Source organism: Melozone crissalis, unplaced genomic scaffold, assembly GCF_028551555.1.
Source record: "Melozone crissalis strain CALT ecotype California unplaced genomic scaffold, PUWL_Pcris_2 ptg000004l_1, whole genome shotgun sequence".
NCBI classification, from domain to species: domain Eukaryota; kingdom Metazoa; phylum Chordata; class Aves; order Passeriformes; family Passerellidae; genus Melozone; species Melozone crissalis.
Window position 1 is genome coordinate 36,883,485 of NW_026535782.1, and position 20,537 is coordinate 36,904,021.

Genomic DNA, 20,537 nt, shown 5'->3' on the forward strand with positions numbered 1-20,537 from the left:
GGTGCAGCTTTTGCTTTATCTGTTGAACTGTCTTTATCTCAACCCATGAGTTTACTCACTTTTACTCTCCCAGTTCTCTCCCCCATCCCATCCCATGGGGGAGAGAGTGAGTGGCTGTGTGGGGACCCAGTCACTGCCTGGGTTTAAACCACAAGCTGAAAGCTTATACGGATCAAAACTGAAGTAAATCAGCTGGCAGGCTCCTCTCTCGTCCTAAGTGCCCGATTTAAACTGAGCCTTTTGCCAGGATTATACTGCCACTCTTCTCCCCTGAACCAGCACTTTCTGGTTTTGTTTGTCACTCCTTGATATGGGTTATCCCTATGCCAACAGATTTAATTTATGCAAACTGTTCTTATCAAACTCGCTGGAAGACTCAGCCTAGAGATGGCAGCATTTGCCACAGCATCATCTAAACCACTGGCTGGAACTGCTGCAATAAATACAGGAAAAACAGAAACAGCTCTCCCACTGTTTTTGAACTTATCTCCAGTTGTTATATGAGCACGAGGGGTAGTGCCCAGAACCAGTTAAAAAATCCAAATATCAAAAGACTCAAACTGGGTAAGGAAAGACTTGGGCTTTAGCCCCCTCTACAATAATAAGTTTTGAAAATAAATAGTGGGTTGAAAAAACATTTTGGTCTCCATTGTCCTCTTGGACTCATAATAAAAATTTCTCCCACAAGAAAGAAGAATAAATAAAACAAAACTATTAAATCAAAACTTTTTGTACAGATCAATACACAGACAAGACAGACAAGTATGGAGTGAAAAGATTTATTTTTTATTCTTTAGGTACTTGAAGTTTCAACCACTGTGCTATGGAAAAGAATGCTGTGCACAAAGAGCCATACCATCCATCTATTAATTTTCCAAGTTCTTCAATTCTGTCACTGACAAATGACCACATCTCAGAACAGTTTTTGTGTATTCTAAAAATGCCTGTAATCAAAACATTCTCTCAATTCCAGAGATGTAGCAATTTTGCTGCTTTACTTGGAAATGCAAAATAGAAAGTGCAGGAGAATGGACTGCAAGCAACCTTGCCCCTGATGAATTACAGCAGTGCTAATTATCAAAGAGGAAGAACTGCCTTGCCCTAAATGGGACATGGCTGTGTCCAATGAGGATGGGTGTTATAAAAGAGTAGGTTAGCTGGTCAAGGGGGAGAGGCAGAGAGACAGAAAAGGAAAAGGGTTTTTTTTGGTTTTTTTTTTTGCTGGCCCTGCTGTGCAGGGCTGCTGATGGGGCCTGCTGCAGTCAGAGTCTGCAAGGGCAGCCTGCAGTCAGAGTCTGGGAGTAGTTGGAGTCTGCTGGCAGTGCTATCTACTGCAACAGTACTGAACTTGATTTGGAAAATTAATTTTAAGTTACAGAAGTACCAAAGCAGCAGAGCATTTTAGGGTATAATCAAGCACACATATCAAGAGTTTGGGCAACCAGTCTCTTCTTTCAGCAACACAAAATCTCAAAGAAATAAGTACACTTGTCACTGGTCCTGCTTCAAGTCTTTGCCCACGAGCATTGAAGTGACAGGGTGCATAGAGGCCCTATGCTCCAGAAACGTCTTGACAGCCAGATCCCGACTCTTGTCAAAACCATAAAGGTCCCTGTAAAAGAAGGAGTGGGGGGAGGCACCATTACAAAAACCCAGGCAAATAATACAACAGGGATTTTCCTAAGGTTTTACTTTTCCCTCAAAAGCCTTTCCTTAATGTGCATCCTGGCACTAAGCTCTTTTCTCTGAAAAAAAATGTCAGCAAGTGGAAAGCGCCTCTGAAGATAATCTTGTTCACAGTATACAGAGAATTCTGTGTTATGCCACTTCAACATATACAAGAAATGCATTTCAAGCATTATTCATCCCATTATACCAGAGATGTCAACAGCATGAGCTGCTGTGACTTGGAGATTAGTTTTACCTGAACAATGGTCGAGTAAACTTCATCCTGCCCTGATCTGTTGCCATTTTTAAAGCCAGAGGAATAGCTGCTTCCCACTTGGACCTGATACAGAGGCGCAGCCATCTGCAGAGGGGAGAAGGTTGCACTTATAATTTCATTTGTGGCAGTGTGGTGGTTGGTTATCTAATGATTCTGTTCCCATAAATGCTTTGAGCACTGCTGTGTCATCATGGGAATGAGATTCTAGCTCAACATCAAATATTTAGTGTTTGACTAGCACATTACATACATCAGCTTTTTTGTACAACAGGAAAAGATTGCAGCCAAGTTCCTCCAAAATGGAGGATTATTTTCTGCAGCTATTTATTTTTTATATTACAATAGTGTCCAGCTGCATCACTCAGAACTGAACTGTACAGCACTTGTTCCATTTGTCCAATGGATAAAACAACCAACCAACGAAATGAAATTGAAACCAGCTATTATTTTGCTTTAAAAAGAAATTGATCTTGTTACAAGAAGTAGAAACCATACAATATGTTTAACCTTTGTTATCAGGTCATCAGGTTCCTTTGCTAGCATGCCAGATTAAAATAAAGAACAGCTTATCTGCTGTCCACTGAGTTCTTCTACTAGAAGACTGTATTTGCCCAATTCATGAATAACAGGATACCAAGCACAATGCCTGCACATGCATTAACAAAACCACAACAACAAAACCCCAAACCCAAACCCTGCCCCAGTTCTCTAAAACAGGATGTCTTAGGTGAAGCAGGACAACTTGTTTTATGAAAACATTTAATATTTTAGAAGTGCCCATACTAGAACAAACCTGAATCTTATTTCAGAGTTGTTTATAGCATTGAAGTCATATACTTCCTGCATGCGTTGGACATGTGACAATGGAAGAGGCTCCTGAAAAAGAAATTGCACAGTCAGAATAAGCCAGAGGAAGACTTCAAGCCAGACATTTCAATAATAAACAGAGTAATTCAGGATGATGGGTGCTACAAAGAAACTCAAGTCCTACCATTACAAATATTTTATTTGTTCCTTTTATCTTTCCAGTGCATGGAAAGGGGCAAGGAATAAATATTAGCTAATTCCCACATTCTGTACTTTTGAAACATTCAAGACAAGGTATTTTTGTTCAATTTTATTTATAGCTTATTTGCTATAACGTTTGATACAGACCAATTCAAACACCTCATGGTTTTGGTTTTAGCTTTCAATCCAAAACACTTTGTGTGTTGTTCAGTAGTTGAAGAGCCAGACATAATAAGAGGGGCAAGGCTGAAGTTTTCAATAACTATGCATGGTGAAAGCAGATTAATTTAGCAAAACCTAAAGAAAAAAAGTAGCTTAATTTCAAAGCACGTTAGAGCTTCTGTGTCTGCTTTTGTGATACCAGAATCAAGTCATCCCAGGTGTGCATTTACCTCCAGAAGCAACAGTGCCAGGAACTCAATTAACTGATGAGATGACATTTCCTTCAGGTCTGCTGAGCTGAATGAGCCCAAATCACTTTCTTTTGCCTAAAAGAGAGCAGTTACTTAATTTTTCATAGGTATTTCAAAATACAATCAGGTGTTTTTTTCTGGTTTGATATCCATACTGTTGTGCCATTTCACTTAAAGAAGATACCGATCTGTGCAATAAGGGGAAGGGAGGGACTTCAGCTGCTCTCTGATGTTTGTATTCTTCACTTATTTTCTCTCCACTGATCTTTTTATCCCCACTGCCTTTCTGTTAGTTAAGTGAAAAATCAAATACTTTTTTATAAAAAGTAACATTAAGGAAAAGAAAGTTAAAAGATAGGATGCAAGTACAATGAAAAGCTACAGAGGCAACAAAAGCAGGGTGTGCTGAATTCTCTATTAGTTGCATGACTTTTATGCTTCAAACTAAGAGAAAATTATGTGGTATTAATTAATATACTTTATGTACCAGTTTTTGATGGGAAATACATACTAACCCCAGTATACCATAGAGAAACAACTGCTAATACAATATAATCAGTAATGTAGAGGTACCCTGGCATTTGTTTTTGAATTGAGCCATAATATCAGGGTTTAAAGAGTATTTTCCATTTGGTTACTACATTTGTATAACAAGAAGTTGGCTCTGTGCCTTGTGAAAATATGGACTGCACTTCACAGACAGAAGTCACAGCTAATCCCCTGACTCTACATTGAACATCTAGTCTGGGAAATGCAAAATCCCTGGCAGCCATACTGTGACTATAAATACACACACTCTCAACAAATGAGATTTTAGAAGAGAATGGCTCACTTTGTATAACAAAAAATACTAGCTTTTCAAAATAGAGACACTTCAGCATTCTTTAACCACTCACTTGGATCCATCTTTGGCTCAAGGCAATGCAAGCATTTGATAGTGTCGTATCATACCTGTCAAATATTAAAAACAAAGGTTCACATAATGGAATAACCACAGAATAAAAGACTGAAAACATTAACAGTGACTATTTTTACTGCTATATACACCTACATAGTACTAGAGCATTTTCCAATAAAACATAAGATTTTCACCCTGTTTACAAACTGCTTCATGACTTTTAGGAAAATCACATGCAATCTGGAGAAGGAAAAGATGAACTACAGAAGAGTGCAGCTTACGTAGGCTTCACTGGTGGCATTCCTGGAGCATGAAACCACGAGTTCCAGTCAACTTTATCAAGAATATCTACCTACAAAGCAACATAAAATCTTATTAAATTTTAAATCTGATTTTAGATTTTTTTTTGAGAAAACGAAATCTAGTTTCAATCTTATTTGTTTTGATAACACTCCTCCAATTACATGAAGAATCCTACACAGATTACTTCAAAACAAAGCATTGCCCTCTACAAAAAGAAAAAAAAAAATAAAAGGCATCTTAATGCAAACCCATCTTCACAAGGTACCAGATTACATCATATTAAGTTCTTGAAATAAAGAAAAGAAATATAAAGAACTGGTATTCAAATAAGTTCTGACCTAAGTCAGAATTTCACATAATTAAAAGGTTTCAAGCAATCAGTTTTAAATGTTACCCAACCTTATCCTTGAAGTAGGAGTACAAGAACTTCTTCCAGTCCTCCGTTACAATGCTCTTATAAGCAAATGTCTGAACATAAGCCTTCAAGAAGCCAATGAAGACATCTAACAAAAAAGAAAACGTTTTAGTGCTTGAAATTAAGGTGGAAAACAAAAACATATAAAATCTGACTAATGCTTACCTGGTCCTCCAAGGAGCTGTTCCAGGTAAAAAAGCAAAGCAAAGCCTTTCTCATATGGCACAGATGAATAGGCAACATCAGGATCTACTTCATCCAGGTTAATGACAAGGTTAGTTACAGGATTTTTATCTCCAAGAGTATTTATCTGTGTCAAAGACACAAGAACACATATCAGTCTAGGAAAACTGGTGCTCCTGCAGATCTGTACTAATTCTATTTATAAAGGTATAAACCATCCAAAACGGAGACAGCTTCATTTCAAAGCATTCTCTTTCTTTTTCTGAAGTTCTGAATCTTCACAAATCTTAAGTTACTAAAATTTAGAATCAACCACCTTGTGCTCCAGCTGTCTCAAAGCAGTTACTTACTATCATGTCTGTCATAACCACGAGCACCTATTAGTCTGGCTATATTTATCCCTTATTAACAAACTATTTGAACTACTTTGATTTGAACTATCATTAAGCCTTTGAATTTAAAATCTCTGTTGACAGAAGAAATGCCAGCAAAACTTCAGCTCTGGATATGGGCAGAACAAATTTCAGGCTGCTCAGGAAACTAGTAAGATATCACAGACTAGAAATCTGAAAACTAAAAACAAAACACGAAACTAAACAACTCTCTTAGACAGTAAGAAATCAGTTGTTTGCATGAGGCACTGGAAATTCTGATGGTCATGGCTGCAGATAATTTTGATTAACATTCAGCTGCTTACCTGTATGCTAACAGGTAATACTGCAATTTAGTCATACCCAGAACAACCAGAAGAGGCTGGAAAGATGTTTAGCCTCACAGAAAAGCTTAAAACAATTCAAAAAGCTTTATCTAATCTGAGTATATGAAGCTATTCTCTTGGGTAGCAATCAAACATCTTGGAATCAAAGTTGTTCATCCTCTAATAAGAAAGCATTAGGAAAGCTGACAAGACAAATTTTATTTGTGGGAAACACGTATGATGACTTGAAAAGTATTTACCGAGTTCTGCAGTTCTCGCCAACCTCCCAGGGCCTGGAAGTGCCTGAACTGCTCACCAAACAACCGGCCACCGATCCTGCGCTCCAGGTACACAGTGTGACCCTCATTCAGCCTGCAAACACACTGATGAAGTCAGCACTGGCAGGATGGTAAAATCAATTTAGCCAGTCTCTTGACAGATTAAATTTAAAATATGATTTGCATGGCATTGAACATCATACCCACCAAAAATGCTCCCATGTTTTGTTGGTTACCAAGTTTCCTGTCCAGCTATGAGAGATTTCATGCGCAATAACCTAAAACACAAAACCAGATCCACCATGTAGACTCCTCTGGGAAAAAACCATCAGATCCCAACAGAAAGAACAAAATGTTGATGGGATCTCATTTGCCATGTTATGTTCAAAAAGTCAGTTAGCATTCATAGTTCTGTAGACCTATCCATATGAATTTTAAGCAGAGGACCAATGCTACCCTAGCTGACAGAAACAATTTTCAATGTCCGGCCTGCAAGCCATAGAGCCATACTGATCAACAGCTTGGTGTAGGTAATTTGTTCATGAAATCACATTTCAGAATACAGAATACCAGGTGATGGACTAGTACTGCTTTCTCACCTAAGCAACTTCTGCAGTGGGAAAGCTAATGATGCATGATACATTAAAAAGTATCTATGTCAAATATTTCAGTATTCTTTGTTTAAGACAATCTTTTTTTTAAAGTTTAGCAGTACATCAGTCTAGTAAAAAGACATAGGCAATAAAATTGCATTCAGAGTAATCAACTTTGCAGAAAAAAAAGACACATAGAGGAAGAAGTTATCTCCTAACGATTTTGATGAGGCCAAATCAGTTGAGATTTTTAAACACATCTGTACACAGATGTTGTGGTTTAACAGGACAGGAAAAGAGTTATGGAGCAGCTAACCTCAGTCAGCGCCCTGTGTATACAGGCACCCATGTTACTTCCATCTGTTGGTTATACAAAATAGATGCTTTACAGAGTTTACTGAAAATTAACACTCACGTTTGTGAGAGTCCTTGACTTACTGCCTTAACTTTTAATTTCCCCAATGAAAAGAGATCAAGTTTACAGGTATTTATTATAAAGGAATTCAGATACATCTTCAAGTTGTGTTCTACTTGAAGAGATGAATATTTTTGACTTACGTTTGATAGAGATCGATCACCTGCCTAAAAAGAAAAGGGAAAGACAAGTTAGTTGTTAGGTTCAAGTCAGCCTCAAAATAGATCACTTCATGCAATTTCTTGTATGATCCCTAACTCTAAAGGAGGAAGGAACATTTACAGGTCTTTCTAGGAAGAAGACTAATCTTCTTCCTAGATTTGTGCATTAATATCCATCACCTAATTCATATGCAAGCCCTAAGGAAAAGCTGACTTTTATTGCTGCTATACTCACCAGTAGCGTTGGAGTTACAAAAGTAAGACAGGGATTCTCCATACCACCATAAGGAAAAGAAGGTGGTAAGACTAACAAATCATACTGTCCCCACACATAAGGTCCTGCCAAATCTTCTGCTGTTTTCAGCATAGCTTCAGCCTGAAAAAAGAATTCACATTAGTTTCTAAGATGATTTTTGACTACAAACACTGAACAAATAATAAGCTATTGATCCCATTTTTCATTCCCTTTCACCTGGACAAGTCCCACATGTAAAACAAATATGGGACTCTATCAATATATATTTTCAGTACTAAGTTTGTACTACAATAGAATAATAGCATTTTGTGGGATGGGAGGAAGAGAAAGGAGAACTAAAAATGACCAAAACAGTGAACTGTAGTCTGTTTCTTTTCCAATACTATGTGAAATAGTTATCTTACAACACTGTTTTTTGCTGTAGTTAATTACTCACCTCAGAAAATTCATAGGCTGATTTATCCACTAGTTCCTTTTCAGCCCACACCAGTGTCCTTGGGCCAATCTTTCTGTTGAAAGTAAAAAAAAAATGCCAATAAGACAGTACGAACCAGAAATAATTCTATGTGAAACTAATACAGACAGCATACGTGTGACTGTGCTCTTGAGTAACCCACATTGCAGGGGAAACTCATTAGAGAATCTTTGTCTGCTTTTCCTCTCCATTGCTGAAGCAAAGGCTTAGAAAACAAAACAAACAACATGCATGCATTATTCAGCACAAAGGAACAGGAAAACCTCTTACGGATTTTTAAACACTATCAAGCCCTAATATAAAAACATTATTGTGGCCTAGATTAACACAACCTTTTGCCAATGAGAAATGAGGCTGAAGCAATACTTTTCTACCTTTGACAGAAAAGGTTTATCTGTTAATAGACAAGGCTTATCTGTTAACTAGGAAAGAAGATCTATTCCCTGTGCTAAATTTTAACCACTAAGGGCTTTTTCAGGTCCCAACTCTTTATGCTGTTTCTCTAATTTACAGCACAAGTAAAAATTATCCAAGAGCAAATCAACATACATGCACTTTGATACAAATACACAGGTTAACTGAATCTATAAGATCCTTTAAATTGAGGTTATTAATATTTATACATTGTACAGATTCACTCACCTACTTTCTAAGGCTCCAACCACTAAAGCAAACAAGTAGCAAGGTACAGGAACCTAGTGGAGAACATAAGAAAAATAAAGAAATCTTATTTGTAATGTCAGTTATCAGACATCAGAAGAAGAACAGAAGTATATAAATAAAGAAGTATTCCTCCAGAGTTTCCTGCCTTAAAGGCAGGCACTGTTTTTTTCAAAAACATTGTTCTTTCTTCCTGAATGATACTCCTATATCTACAGGATGTACTTGCTTCATAGGTGTTTCAGGCAAAACCCACAAAACTGTAAGTATCATCTCTGTTTGAAAAAATCTGCATACAAAATTCCTGCTGGTTTGGATTCTCTTCAAAAGCAAGTCAGTTTTCCATATTCATTTCAGTTCCATTAAATTTCATGGAAGGAGAAGTTATGAGATACTGCTCAGATAAAGGGCAGTTTTATCACACAGAAGGATGCAAAAAGAGCTTTAATGAAGTAAACAAGAATATTTATGGATATAAATACATTAAAGACAAAAGATTCAGGAAAAATCAAAATGTGTATATTTGATTTCCATGTTTAGAATTTAAAAAACTCTAAATATTTTTTATGTCAATGAAAAAAACTCCTAACTGAAGTATCTTTATAGAGAACTGCTTTTTCCAAGTGCTCTGGAAAGAAAAGAGGATCATACAGCCACCCATGTAAAAGTTTCACTTCATCTGAATTTAAACAATGTTAAATAAGTAAGACTTTAAATCATACTTAGCTGGAGACACAATTTCAGAAAATTTTATTCTACTATTATCCACAAAGCATTTAAATATTGTTTATTAAAATACCCATATCATCATCTGTGTTTTAATTTTACCTATTAACCCACAGAACATACTATTGAAAAGAACAAAGTCCCTTGACTTATGTTATAGATGAGTTAAGAAAAAACTATTAATACACCTCCACACTTTGACGCTCAACTTGCTAATTTGACATTTTGAAATTCAAATGTCAATGACTGTTGGGTTGTAAACCTGTTTTTACAGAGGTTGCTCTCCACTACCCTTCTTTCCAGCCTGGCTATGCAGGAGCAGAGAAAATAGTTTTAGGTAAGGCTCAGCACACACACATATGCAAGAGCTTGATGCATTTGCCTTTTTCATCTGAGGAAACAGACACCTCTTCTAACAAATCACTGTCAGCGTCAGGTGATGTGTGTGTCCTTTTGCATGTCTTCTTTCATTTTGTGCTTAATGTGTTTTTTTTTTTTAAGAAAAGCATGTTCTTTTAAAAAATAATGGTTTCTGTACCAGAAATGGTAGCATAATTTCAATTACACTAAATGTTATTTCTTGTATAGGTCTATCATGCTTATCAACAGTGTATTCCTAGATAACATTTATCTCTGGATTACACAAACATAGAAGTCTTCTGTACTGAGAGTGGCAAATGTTTTGGCTCCACAGAGAGGGCAGGGCACTGCCTACTGATGAGCTCACAGATAAGGGAACTCTTTTTTCCCCTCTCTCAGGTTTCATGCAGCAGCCAAATCAAACCCGACAGCTGCTGCAGCTCAGAGTACTCTGACCCCCTCCTCTCCTCCGGTCACATCATACCATTCCTCCTTGCAGTTATTCAGCGTCAACAGCCCAGATCTTGTGTTAATTTTATCTGCTTGTTCAGCAAAATGAACTGGGCTCACCAGAAGAGCTCATAAACACCAGAACCCAAAAAAGTGTGAGGACAAAAATGCCAGGAGAGTAAATCATGATTGCTGCTTTATGAGCAGTGGAATCGTTAGACTAGCTGCACCATTTACTAAAACTTCCAGAGAACAGTAATCTTTGATTGGCTGGAGATACTTTCTTTCCATAAAAACCAAAATTTTCACATTCAAAAAAAATTTTAAAAATTTGTTGTTAGAATTTGCCTAACTTCAAGCTAAAATTTTGTTCTGATGTTGAGTTTCACTGCTTAGATCTTGGTGAGCTTAAATTTTGCAGGGTCTGTTTTCCAAAACTTCCTCACATATTATTTGCATCTGCACTATTTTCTAAAAATCAGTGCAGACAGAAAGGGCTGTGACAGAACTAGTTTTGAGTATTGAAACATTTTCAAAACTTGAATTTGGCTTTTCTGTGAATGATTTTCTGTGAATGCCAAAAAAGACCAGTAAACAGCACCAGCACTTACTGGTTGTCTACTCAGGTGAATAATGCCTCCCACTTCTGGAGTGGCAAAAACCCATGTGAGTCACGAGATCTATCCGTGAGCTCAAAACCATGCCTGAGGCAGCTGTGAGCTGCACAGGTCAGCAGTAAGACCTCGTGCAGCCCTTGCCCAGCACGGAGCACTTACGTTCTGGCTGAAGCGGTAAACCTTGTGCGCGCTGTCCTCCGGGTCGGGCGCCTCCCCATCGCGGTTGGCGCTCATCAGAGCCACCAGCTCCTTCGGCACGGAAATCTGAAAGGACACCCAAGCACATTGCTCCAGATTGCAAGGCAAGATGTATTCTATTGCCATCTGTATGGCAGATTACCTTTGTCAAGTGGGCAGTTTGCCTTATCTCTCTCTCTGAGTGACCACAATCTCTCCTCCCTCCGGAGGGGACATTGCTGATAACAGGCTATTGAATGTCAGTGCATGACTGATAAGAACTGTAACATCCCATTGTGAGACGCTCCACTCAGAGGGAGGAGCCAAGCATTGCTACCCAGATATAATCCAGAGGTTCTGAAACACCAGCACGGCTTCTCCACTGGATTTCCCAGAGGAACAGCAGCTGCCTTTTCTTCCACTGGATCTTCAGAAGAAAAATACACCCTTTTCTAAAGGATCCCCTGCTTCAACAGAACCACACCTGACACTCCAGGAGGACTGCAGCCACATTTCCAATTGGACTGCTACCAACACCCTGACTAACAGGGTGTCAGGTTGAGTTCTGACTCTGTCAGTTTTAGTGTACTGCATTGTCTATTTTATCATTTTATTTTTTTCCTTTCCCTATTAAAGAACTGTTATTTCCTGCTCCCATATTTTTTTGCCTGAGAGCCCCTTAATTTAAAATTTACAGTAATTCAGAGGGGTGGGGAGGGTTTACATTCTCCATTTCAGGGGAGGCTCCTGCCTTCCTTAGCAGACTTCTGTCTTTCCAAACCTAGACACATAAACAATGCAGCTGCCACCCAGCATTACACTCCACACTACAAGCAGCTGATAGCAGAGCAGCCCAGATCTGTTCTGTTGTTAGGTCATCTCTGTCAAGTAGAACACAAGGCATATGGAAAAGGTTGTCATGAAGACAGGCAATATTGAATTAATCAGAGGACTACCTCCAACAGAAGTTAAAAGGCTCACTTTCTTCAGACAACTGAATTGTCACAGTGCACATCTATCCTCCTTTTTGCTTCCTTAAAACTGTTTACACCAGGACTGTCACAGACACATTTTATGAAAAATCCTTTCCTTAGGATTTTTTCTTATGAGAAGCTGAGAGGCCTCAGAAACTAAATGTAAACCATGATTATCTGCTGCTGTGGAAAGCAACAGGTGCATCTTTGATTGGTCTCATGTGGTCATTTCTAATTAATGGCCAATCACAGTCCAGCTGTCTCAGACTGTCTTGGTCAGTCACAAGATTTTATTATCATTCCATTATTTTTCTATTCCTTGCAAGCCTTCTGATGAAATCCTTTCCTCTATTCTTTTAGTATAGTTTTAATATAATATATATCATAAAATAATAAAGCAAGCCAATCAAGCCTTCCGAAACATGGAGTCAACATTCTTGTTCTCTTCTCTCTTCCTGGGACCCCTGTGAACACCACCACACAGGACTGCAAATATCCTCTAGCTATATATCAGAATATATTACTTTAAGCATACATGAGAGCCTTTTCAAGTGTTTTTTACTTCACAGCACTCTTTGCTGTCTTACCGTCAGCATTTCCTGATTTTAGAGCATCTTTCTTTCTTACTACTGCATTTTTACTTCCTTTTGCACATAGATACATAACAATGAAAAAAGAGTTGATATATACAAAAAGGAAATGGCAAAATTAGAGAGCTGCCACAGGGAAGATCAGCTCTTTCCTCTCACATTAAGGTGAAGGTGAATATTCTTGGTTTTATATCAGGCCACATGCTGGCAGCTACCAAAAAGCCCTGCCCAATATAAATCCACCCATTGTAGGAGCTGTCTTCAGTTAAGACACATGACTTAGGTTCACCTACCTCTGCATAGTAGGTTAGTTTGACAGCAGGTGTGTCTTGGCATGGAAAAATGGCTCTGCAGTGGATAGCCTAGAGAGGGAAAAAGGAAAAGAAAATAAAACAGAAGTGTCTTTCTGATGCAGAGGACTAGAAATAAATCAATTAGTACACTATAGTGCAAGTCCATACAGCTCCTCCAGAGAATTCATTATCTATAATCCAGTACTTCTATCACTTAGAGCTTACAGGCCTCTGTAAAAGGAGCAATACTAGGTAAGGCAGATCAATAGACACAAGTATTGCTTGTAAAGAACCATTTGTTCTTTAACAAGGATACTGGAATGGGTAAAGCACTTCCAGAATTACCAAACTGTAAACATATAATAAAATCTTAACAACATCCTGACTTTAAGTGTTTTCTTTTAGAACCTTTGACATACAGCTAGGAGTTACAGGCTACTGCTCTTCCCTTTTCTAGCCTTTCTCTGCAGTTCTTTAGAAACCAAGGGAAATTACAGTGGTATGTCAAGAAGTTTGGAAAAAATGAACTCAACCTGGCACTGGCTGAAGAGAAATGGGTGTTTCTTTCCAGAAGTTTGCTCTGGAGTAAACCACTGGAGAGCTGAAGACTGTGGAGAGCTTTCAAAAGAGATTTCAACAATTGCTTCTTGTCCCCTGTATAATAAAGAACACAGACTGTTTTGACACAAATCCTGATCACACTGAAATTCCTCTGCAAAGATGTCTGAAAAACAGGTCTGCAGCACTGTCTCAAAAGCATTAAAAATGAGAACAAGTATCATATTAAAAAGCAATAATTCCCTTTCAATTATGGTATTAAAAAATAGCTTATTTCATTTTTTACATCCCAAGGTACTTTTAATACTGTTTTTACTAACCAGAAACTTTTCCTCTTCTCTCTTCAAGGAGAGCACAGACCTTTTCTTTAAAATATTAGGGCCAGCTACATGTATATAGTTTTGTCACAGCTAAGTAACCTTGTACATGTATGTGTATTGCAGAGGGTTTTTTTCACTAAGAAAAAAGTGCAAAACCCTGCATAAGAAGATACATGACTTAATAACATAGAATAAGTATCCTGTACATAAAATTTTAGATTTTTGTATCTGACATTAATGTTCTGTAAGTATCATCCTTAAGAAGAAAATAACACCCTGAAAATTATCAGTAATTACAGAATCAATTCCTATTAATGGTAGAGGTTAACAAGAAAAAGAAATCATGTTCAGATTTTATTCAGGGTTTCAGAACTGGTGTTAAGTAAAAACTAACAGTTATGTGTAAGACAGGTATCAGTTTGCTAATGAGAAAACACACACCAACCTGACACTTTCATACTCTTATTTATTAAAAATGTATCTTAACCATCACTGACACCCAAAGCACATGGAAGCACTTGCTTCTGTTCTCAGAAAGTTCCAGATTATACATGCAACTCTTGGAATAAACAATCCAGCCATAAATCAGAACAAACTTCAGCTAATCAGAGGAGTTGGACACTAGATAAGCTGACCAGGTGTACTCATCTGGATTATAACCAGTATTCCAAAGTACATATTAGACAAGAAAAGAGAAAATAACTGGTATTACCATAAGGCACTTTGCTTTCTGATAATTCAGACTTCCAGCTGTAACTGCCACCCTTTCCTATTGCTGTTTTATTGATAGTTACGTGGGGGACTATGTCTCACACTAGATTGTGAATTCTTGTGGTCACACCTCATACCTCCTTCTTTTTTTTTCTTACCAGGAAATTCAGGATTTAAAAAAAAGGCAGCTGAAAGTCAAATGAAAGAAACAGGCTTATATTTCTGATGTGGCCTGTTTGCTCAAGTACTTAATTTTCAATTATTTGAAGTACTTAATGTTCAATTTCGTAGGAAACCAGAAGTGTTTCTCCAGAAGGGACAACTATTTTATGACATTCCTTTCTCTTCCTCATTATTTGTATTTCTCAACTGCACTAATTCACAGTACAACATTAAAAAGAAAAAAACTTTTCTCAGGAAACCAGACTAAACTGAAAGGGTTTTTAGAGGTAGCAATGAGTCGTAAAACCACACAATAATAAGTAAGAAGCAACTTGATATTCAAGTGTATTCAAACAAGGGAACTTCCTTATACAATCACAGCTTTCAGCTTTGGCACTATGGAGGACTGAGATACCACTGAGTCACAACATACAAAGCAAACTGCCAAAAAACATATTGTAATTTGGCAACAGCTTTTTAATTCATGAACATTAAGAGGTAGACCATGGTTAGTTCACTCTCCATCATGCTGCCAAAACTCAAGTTCCAGCTTTCAGGGACTTGGACTTAGCATAGCAAACAAAATAAAACTTTGATTATTTGAAAACATGCTCCTATCTAATCATAGTGGTGACCTGAGGTTCTACAGAAATGCAGAACCAGCTGCATAAAAGAAGATCCAACAGGGGCTGCTGCTCCTTGTGCTCCACACTGTAACAATTCAGAACCAGGCAAGCAGAAACAGTATTACTGATTAGAAACACTGGGAAAATTGTGATACATTTCACATCATTCTGCTACTCAGTCTAGAAAGTAATTTTGTACGTGATACAAGGTCTGGGACAGGTACAAACACTCAGAAAGTTTTGACTAATGAAAGCCAAACATGACATTAATCTACAAGATCATACCAAACAAATGCAATACCCTGATTCTAATTTATAAGTCTCTTTGCAAGCTTTACTCAGCAACCCTACAGGCAGACAAGCAGCTTATACAGTGCATTTTCAAAACCACCCAGAGGAGCAGGCAAAAGTGTGTACCTTCTTAGTTCATTTGGAAACGTGATTTCTAGAGGGGTCCCCTTGAAACTGTGCTTTTCTCCAAAAGCAAATTGTGCATCCTGTCCATTTACAGTCACTTTAAACACCTGTACATCTTTTGTATCCAGGACCTGTGATAAAGAACATATTGCATACCAGTTAAATAGCATAAAATAATAAATGCAGCACTATGAAATCTTAAACACAAGTCCCTCTGAAGGAAAAAGTATTTTCTAAGTAAAACCAGAAAAGCTGACTAACTGCGTTGACCACCAGGAACCAGCATTTTAAGAGAGCAGCACTGAACTGGGAAAGCTGGAGGGAAAAGAGAAAGAAAACCAACTTCTGACCATAGAAGTGAGTTTATCAAGAAAAACTACAGAGGTAAGCACTCCACAGTACTGCTATGAAGTGAGGAGAACGGTATAAAAGCCCCTGCTAAGGCTTCAGTCCTGGAACACGCCACTGTGAATCCAGACCTTCATGCAATGGAAGGTGAATTAAATAGTGCAGCACTCATTTTTAGCACGAACGAGGCGTTACTCTTTATTACTAATAGGACTGGGCTTTTACCCTACAAAAATAAGCTCCAGCCACAAAAGAATTTTATGGAGTCAGCATGAGAAAAGCCCCGAACTTCGAATATAATGCGAAGTTTAAGAGGTTCACATGCCTATATGGAGAGGTAACAGAGAAAGCAGCTGGCATAACGAAACACACAGGCGAAAAAGCCTAAATCTAGATTTCCACTGATTTATTCCTATCTTTTCGGCAGCATGCTCTTCGCCGCTTTAAAGGGAAGAGCCAGCCTCGCCCTTCCCTTGCGCACCGCGCCGGCTCTGGGGGGCTAAGCGGAACCGGGGGCTGCGAGGCGCTGTCAGCCTCCAGCCGAGCAGCAGCCAGGGGCGGCGGGTCCGGGGAGGGCCAAGCGGCGGCAGGGAAGGAAGGAAAGGAAGGACCGGGACGACGGCCGAGGGAAAGACGGGGGAGCGGGAAGGACGGGTGAGCGGGAAGGACGGGGGAGCGGGAAGGCGGCACCGGCGCGGGCTCCGGGCTCGCCCCTCACGGTCCGCGGGTCCCCTCGCGCCCCCCGCCCCCTCCCCCGCCGTTACCAGGCAGCGCAGCGCCTCGCGCTCCGCGCGCGCGGTGAGGGCGGCCGTGCCCCGCAGCACCCGCGCGCTGAAGTCCGCGCGGCAGCGCAGGTGGAGGTGCCGCGTGAGGCAGCACGCGGGGGACGCGAAGGAGCTCGGGTCCGCCATCGCTCGCGCGCCGTATGCCCGCCCTGCCCGGCCGTGCCAGCCCGTGCAGCACAGAGCCCGCCGCGGAGAGCGGAGGGGAGGCCCCTGGGAGGTGTAGTGCCGCCCTCCGCGCGGAGAGGGCGGGGGAACGGCGTGAGAACTACAAAACCCACAATGCATTGCGAGAGAAAAGGGGCGGAGGAGCCCTACAGAACTGAACAGTATGATTGGGTGTCGCTAGAATGCGAGAGATTAAACAGAATATGAGCTCTACTGGAGGAGCCGTGAATGTACAGTTCCTCGTTAGTATAGTGGTAAGTATCCCCGCCTGTCACGCGGGAGACCGGGGTTCGATTCCCCGACGGGGAGGTACGAAGTATTTTTTTCTCTAGTTGCCCTTAATGTAAAGGCAAAATCATTTTGGTAAATAAAATCTGTTCCCAGACAGCCGTAGTAAAACCGTTCCGACTCTGAAACAGGGAGAACAGAGCAAAACCTATCCGGATCTGGCTGCCTACCTGCTCCAGGGCTGAGGTAGTGTCAGAGTCTCACAAGATCAGCTGCAGAACTGAGAGCAGGCACAGGAAAAGTATTTTCATATTTTAGTGGCTCAAACAGCTGAACAAAAGAGTTAAACCTTTCAAAAACGTTTACCCTTTTTCTTAAACTGGAAAAAACCTAACTCACCCTCAACTGAGTCAGAAACAATGGGAAGGGGACAGGTCAAACAGGCACAGAAGAGGGAAGGTGGAAGGCCAGAGGCCATGGCCTGGCTTGCAGTAACACAGCCTGGCACAGTCCTTAAAGTGAGAATTTCAGCCATTGGAAAGCCCTGAGACTTCACTGGATCCTGCCCAGAGCACACTTATGTGCACCAGCTAAGAGTAGTTCGCAGAACAGCTGTGAGACTCCAGCATCCCTGCTTACCTTTACTTAGTATCACTGAAAATGCTTGTTAGGCACCCCCTCTTTTTTAATCCTTTTGCCAGAAATTTATTTATCTATCTATTTATAACACAGTTCAGCACAAAGGTACTAGGAGAGGTCTCCTCCTGTCTGTGGGAGGTTAGCAGATGCTAAGCAGTAAATATGATTGCCCAAATTTCTCTTTTTCCAAGTCAGGAAATAGTTCTGTGGCCAATTGCACATAAAAGGAGCAAGGAATTAGGACCCAAGGCAAAAGGCCAAGACACCCAGCTGTGAGGCTGCATGTTACTGGTGTTCAGAGCAGGAGGCTGGTGAGCCCTGCTCTGGCCCTGGCTTTGTGCATTCTGGCAGTTTCAGTAAAACTAATTTGATGCCCTATCTACTGAAAGTAGATAGTTCTGTACCATGAGCAACCTTGCATCAGCCACCCAACCAGCAGCAAGCACCCAAGGGAGAATATACACAAGAGAAATTTTCTCTGTGTAATAAGAGCTAAGAGACAACTTGACAGAAAAGTTCGGCAACAAAGGGAATTACTCTTAACACAGCATTGCTGGAAACCATGGCCATGTAATTTCAGATGCAGAATCTAACCCCTGTCACCCTCAGAAATTGGTTTCCACCCCTTCAGCCCTAGTGTGGACAGCCATGGGAGCAGCACACCAAGAGCTGTGGGAGCTGAGGGCACAGGAGGAACGCCAGGCTTGATGTACTGTGCAAGACCAAGAGATGGTTTCTCTGTGGGCTCATAAGCTGATGGCAAAGCCCATGAGCCCCTCAAGAGCATCCCACCACCCCAGCTGTCCCACCTGGATGTGAATCTGAGATGGCAATGTGAGGAGTACATGAAGAAGAGGGGATGTGAGCACCATCCACAGTGATACCCTGGAGCTTTGTATAAACTCCTAGACTACAGCCACATGCCCAGACAAACTAGGGCAGGACTAGGAAGGAGTTTCAGTAGGTCTGTATTATAGAAGGGAGAAAAAATAACCATAAAACTTTCCCTTTCGTGACTTCTGAATTTCCTGCCACACTCACTTCCCGTTCTCAAAATCCACATATATATGTCATCAGAAAATCAAGGGAACTTAATTTGTTTAGTAGGCAGTTTATTTCAAAACAGAGGTCAGACCATAAAATAAAATAAGATGCAAGAACCATTTAGTTGTTCACGTGTGCTGGCATCCAGTCAGGCAATTTCAGCTGTCATAAAACAATAAAGGATAAGAAAAGCAATTAATTCAAAACAGAACTCTGCTGACAGTGTTTTTAGTCATAAAAAAAAGTCTTGTAAGCAATTTCATACCTGCTTAGTCGTGGTTCTTGTTTTCAGATTTAGCTTTCACAGTGCTCAAGCCACTACCCAAGAGGCAAAGTTTTGCTGTAAACCCACAGCTTCTAAAGTCCCAGAAAGGCACTCTCATTGGTGCATGGGAAAAGGTGAAAGGAAGAAGAACAAGGAGCTCAGGGCACTGAGCAGGGTTTTACAAGGTCAGCCTCTCTCCACCTGCAGGGTACTTTGTTCTCACCCAAGTCATCCAGGTCAGCTCAACCTCTTTCCCTTCTCCTGTGCTACCAAATCCTTCCCCCACACCCGCACGCACGCTCTCCAGCTGGCAGCGGGGAGCCAGGACAGCTGGAATGCCAGCACGGTGTTGTTGTTCTCCAGCTGGAGCCAGGACAGCTGGAATGCCAGCAAGCCCAGACACACCTGCCCACAGGTTTCAGACCTTCCTGAGAATGTGAGTGCAGTTCAGAATGGCTTCCTCATGGGCTGTATCCACAGGAGGCACAAGGTGAGGGATCCCTTGGATGGAAGACTTTCACAGTTGTTTGCAGGAGCACAATTTGAATGAGCACTAGTGAAATCTGGAGGAGCAAACAATTCAGTATTGAGAGTAGAATTCTTTCTCCGATGCCTCTTTAATTATCTACACACAGCTTTAACCTTCATCTCTTTTGATGCTTCTAATCCTCCCACTTACCTGCCATCGTGTATGTGTGATTTATCACCCTCAATTTATCCAAAGCTCATGGAGAGCTTTGATGCTTCTAATCCTCCCACTTACCTGCCATTGTGTATGTGTTGAGGATTTATCACCCTCACTTTATCCAAAGCTCATGGAGAGCCAGTATTATGGCTGGTCAGTGGCCAAACCAGCAAGACAAGAGCAAGTTGGAGAGCAAATTACCAGTTCCAGTCTTGCCAAATACATAGGCTGGTAGCAAAACAACACTGTGGGCTGGAGTGTCAGCGAAAGCATGATAATGGAATCTTGCTAAAGCATCTGTTTGAAATGTGTTCAAGCCCTGGGGACTGTGTAATTTCTAGCATTTTGTCCTCTGAGGTTTGTATTCATAGGTGTATTTAACTAAGCGCATTTTATGTACCCTTAACTCTGCCAAATATTTCAATTAACCTTTTTCAAGGTGATTTTTTGAAAAGCAAAATATTGCTTGCAAATGTTAAAAGACCGCTTTATGTCATTAGTAATGACGAAACAAAAACTTAGGAGAACTGAGTATCCTGGAAGTTTTATATTGGTGATTACTCTAAGGACAAGGAAAAGAAGATAGGACCCTTTCTCAAACTTAATCACTTACGTTAATTGCATATCACTTGGAAGTAAACTAATTGGTAAGTAGGGAAATAAGGAAGAACAGATCAGAAAATGTCACTATAAATGC

General features: G+C 40.2%; 1 protein-coding gene and 1 non-coding gene across 2 annotated transcripts; one reads left to right on the plus strand and one right to left on the minus strand.

Annotated features, from left to right (window-relative positions):
• Nucleotides 1–1,246: 1,246 nt before the first annotated feature.
• LTA4H (leukotriene A4 hydrolase) lies at nucleotides 1,247–16,948 on the minus strand. The gene is made up of 19 exons (XM_054272054.1): nucleotides 16,794–16,948; nucleotides 15,682–15,812; nucleotides 13,421–13,541; nucleotides 12,888–12,956; nucleotides 11,013–11,117; nucleotides 8,683–8,735; nucleotides 8,002–8,074; nucleotides 7,545–7,685; nucleotides 7,292–7,315; nucleotides 6,348–6,418; nucleotides 6,123–6,234; nucleotides 5,148–5,292; nucleotides 4,967–5,070; nucleotides 4,546–4,616; nucleotides 4,263–4,317; nucleotides 3,346–3,441; nucleotides 2,739–2,821; nucleotides 1,925–2,029; nucleotides 1,247–1,612 (listed from the first exon to the last, which is right to left on the minus strand). Exons 1-19 carry the CDS (start codon nucleotides 16,938–16,940, stop codon nucleotides 1,492–1,494), a joined length of 1,827 nt encoding a protein of 608 aa, XP_054128029.1. The 5' UTR covers nucleotides 16,941–16,948; the 3' UTR covers nucleotides 1,247–1,491.
• Nucleotides 16,949–17,216: 268 nt separating this feature from the next.
• TRNAD-GUC (transfer RNA aspartic acid (anticodon GUC)) lies at nucleotides 17,217–17,288 on the plus strand. The gene has a single exon. It is a non-coding gene; the product is annotated as a tRNA-Asp (tRNA).
• The last annotated feature ends 3,249 nt before the right edge of the window (nucleotides 17,289–20,537 follow it).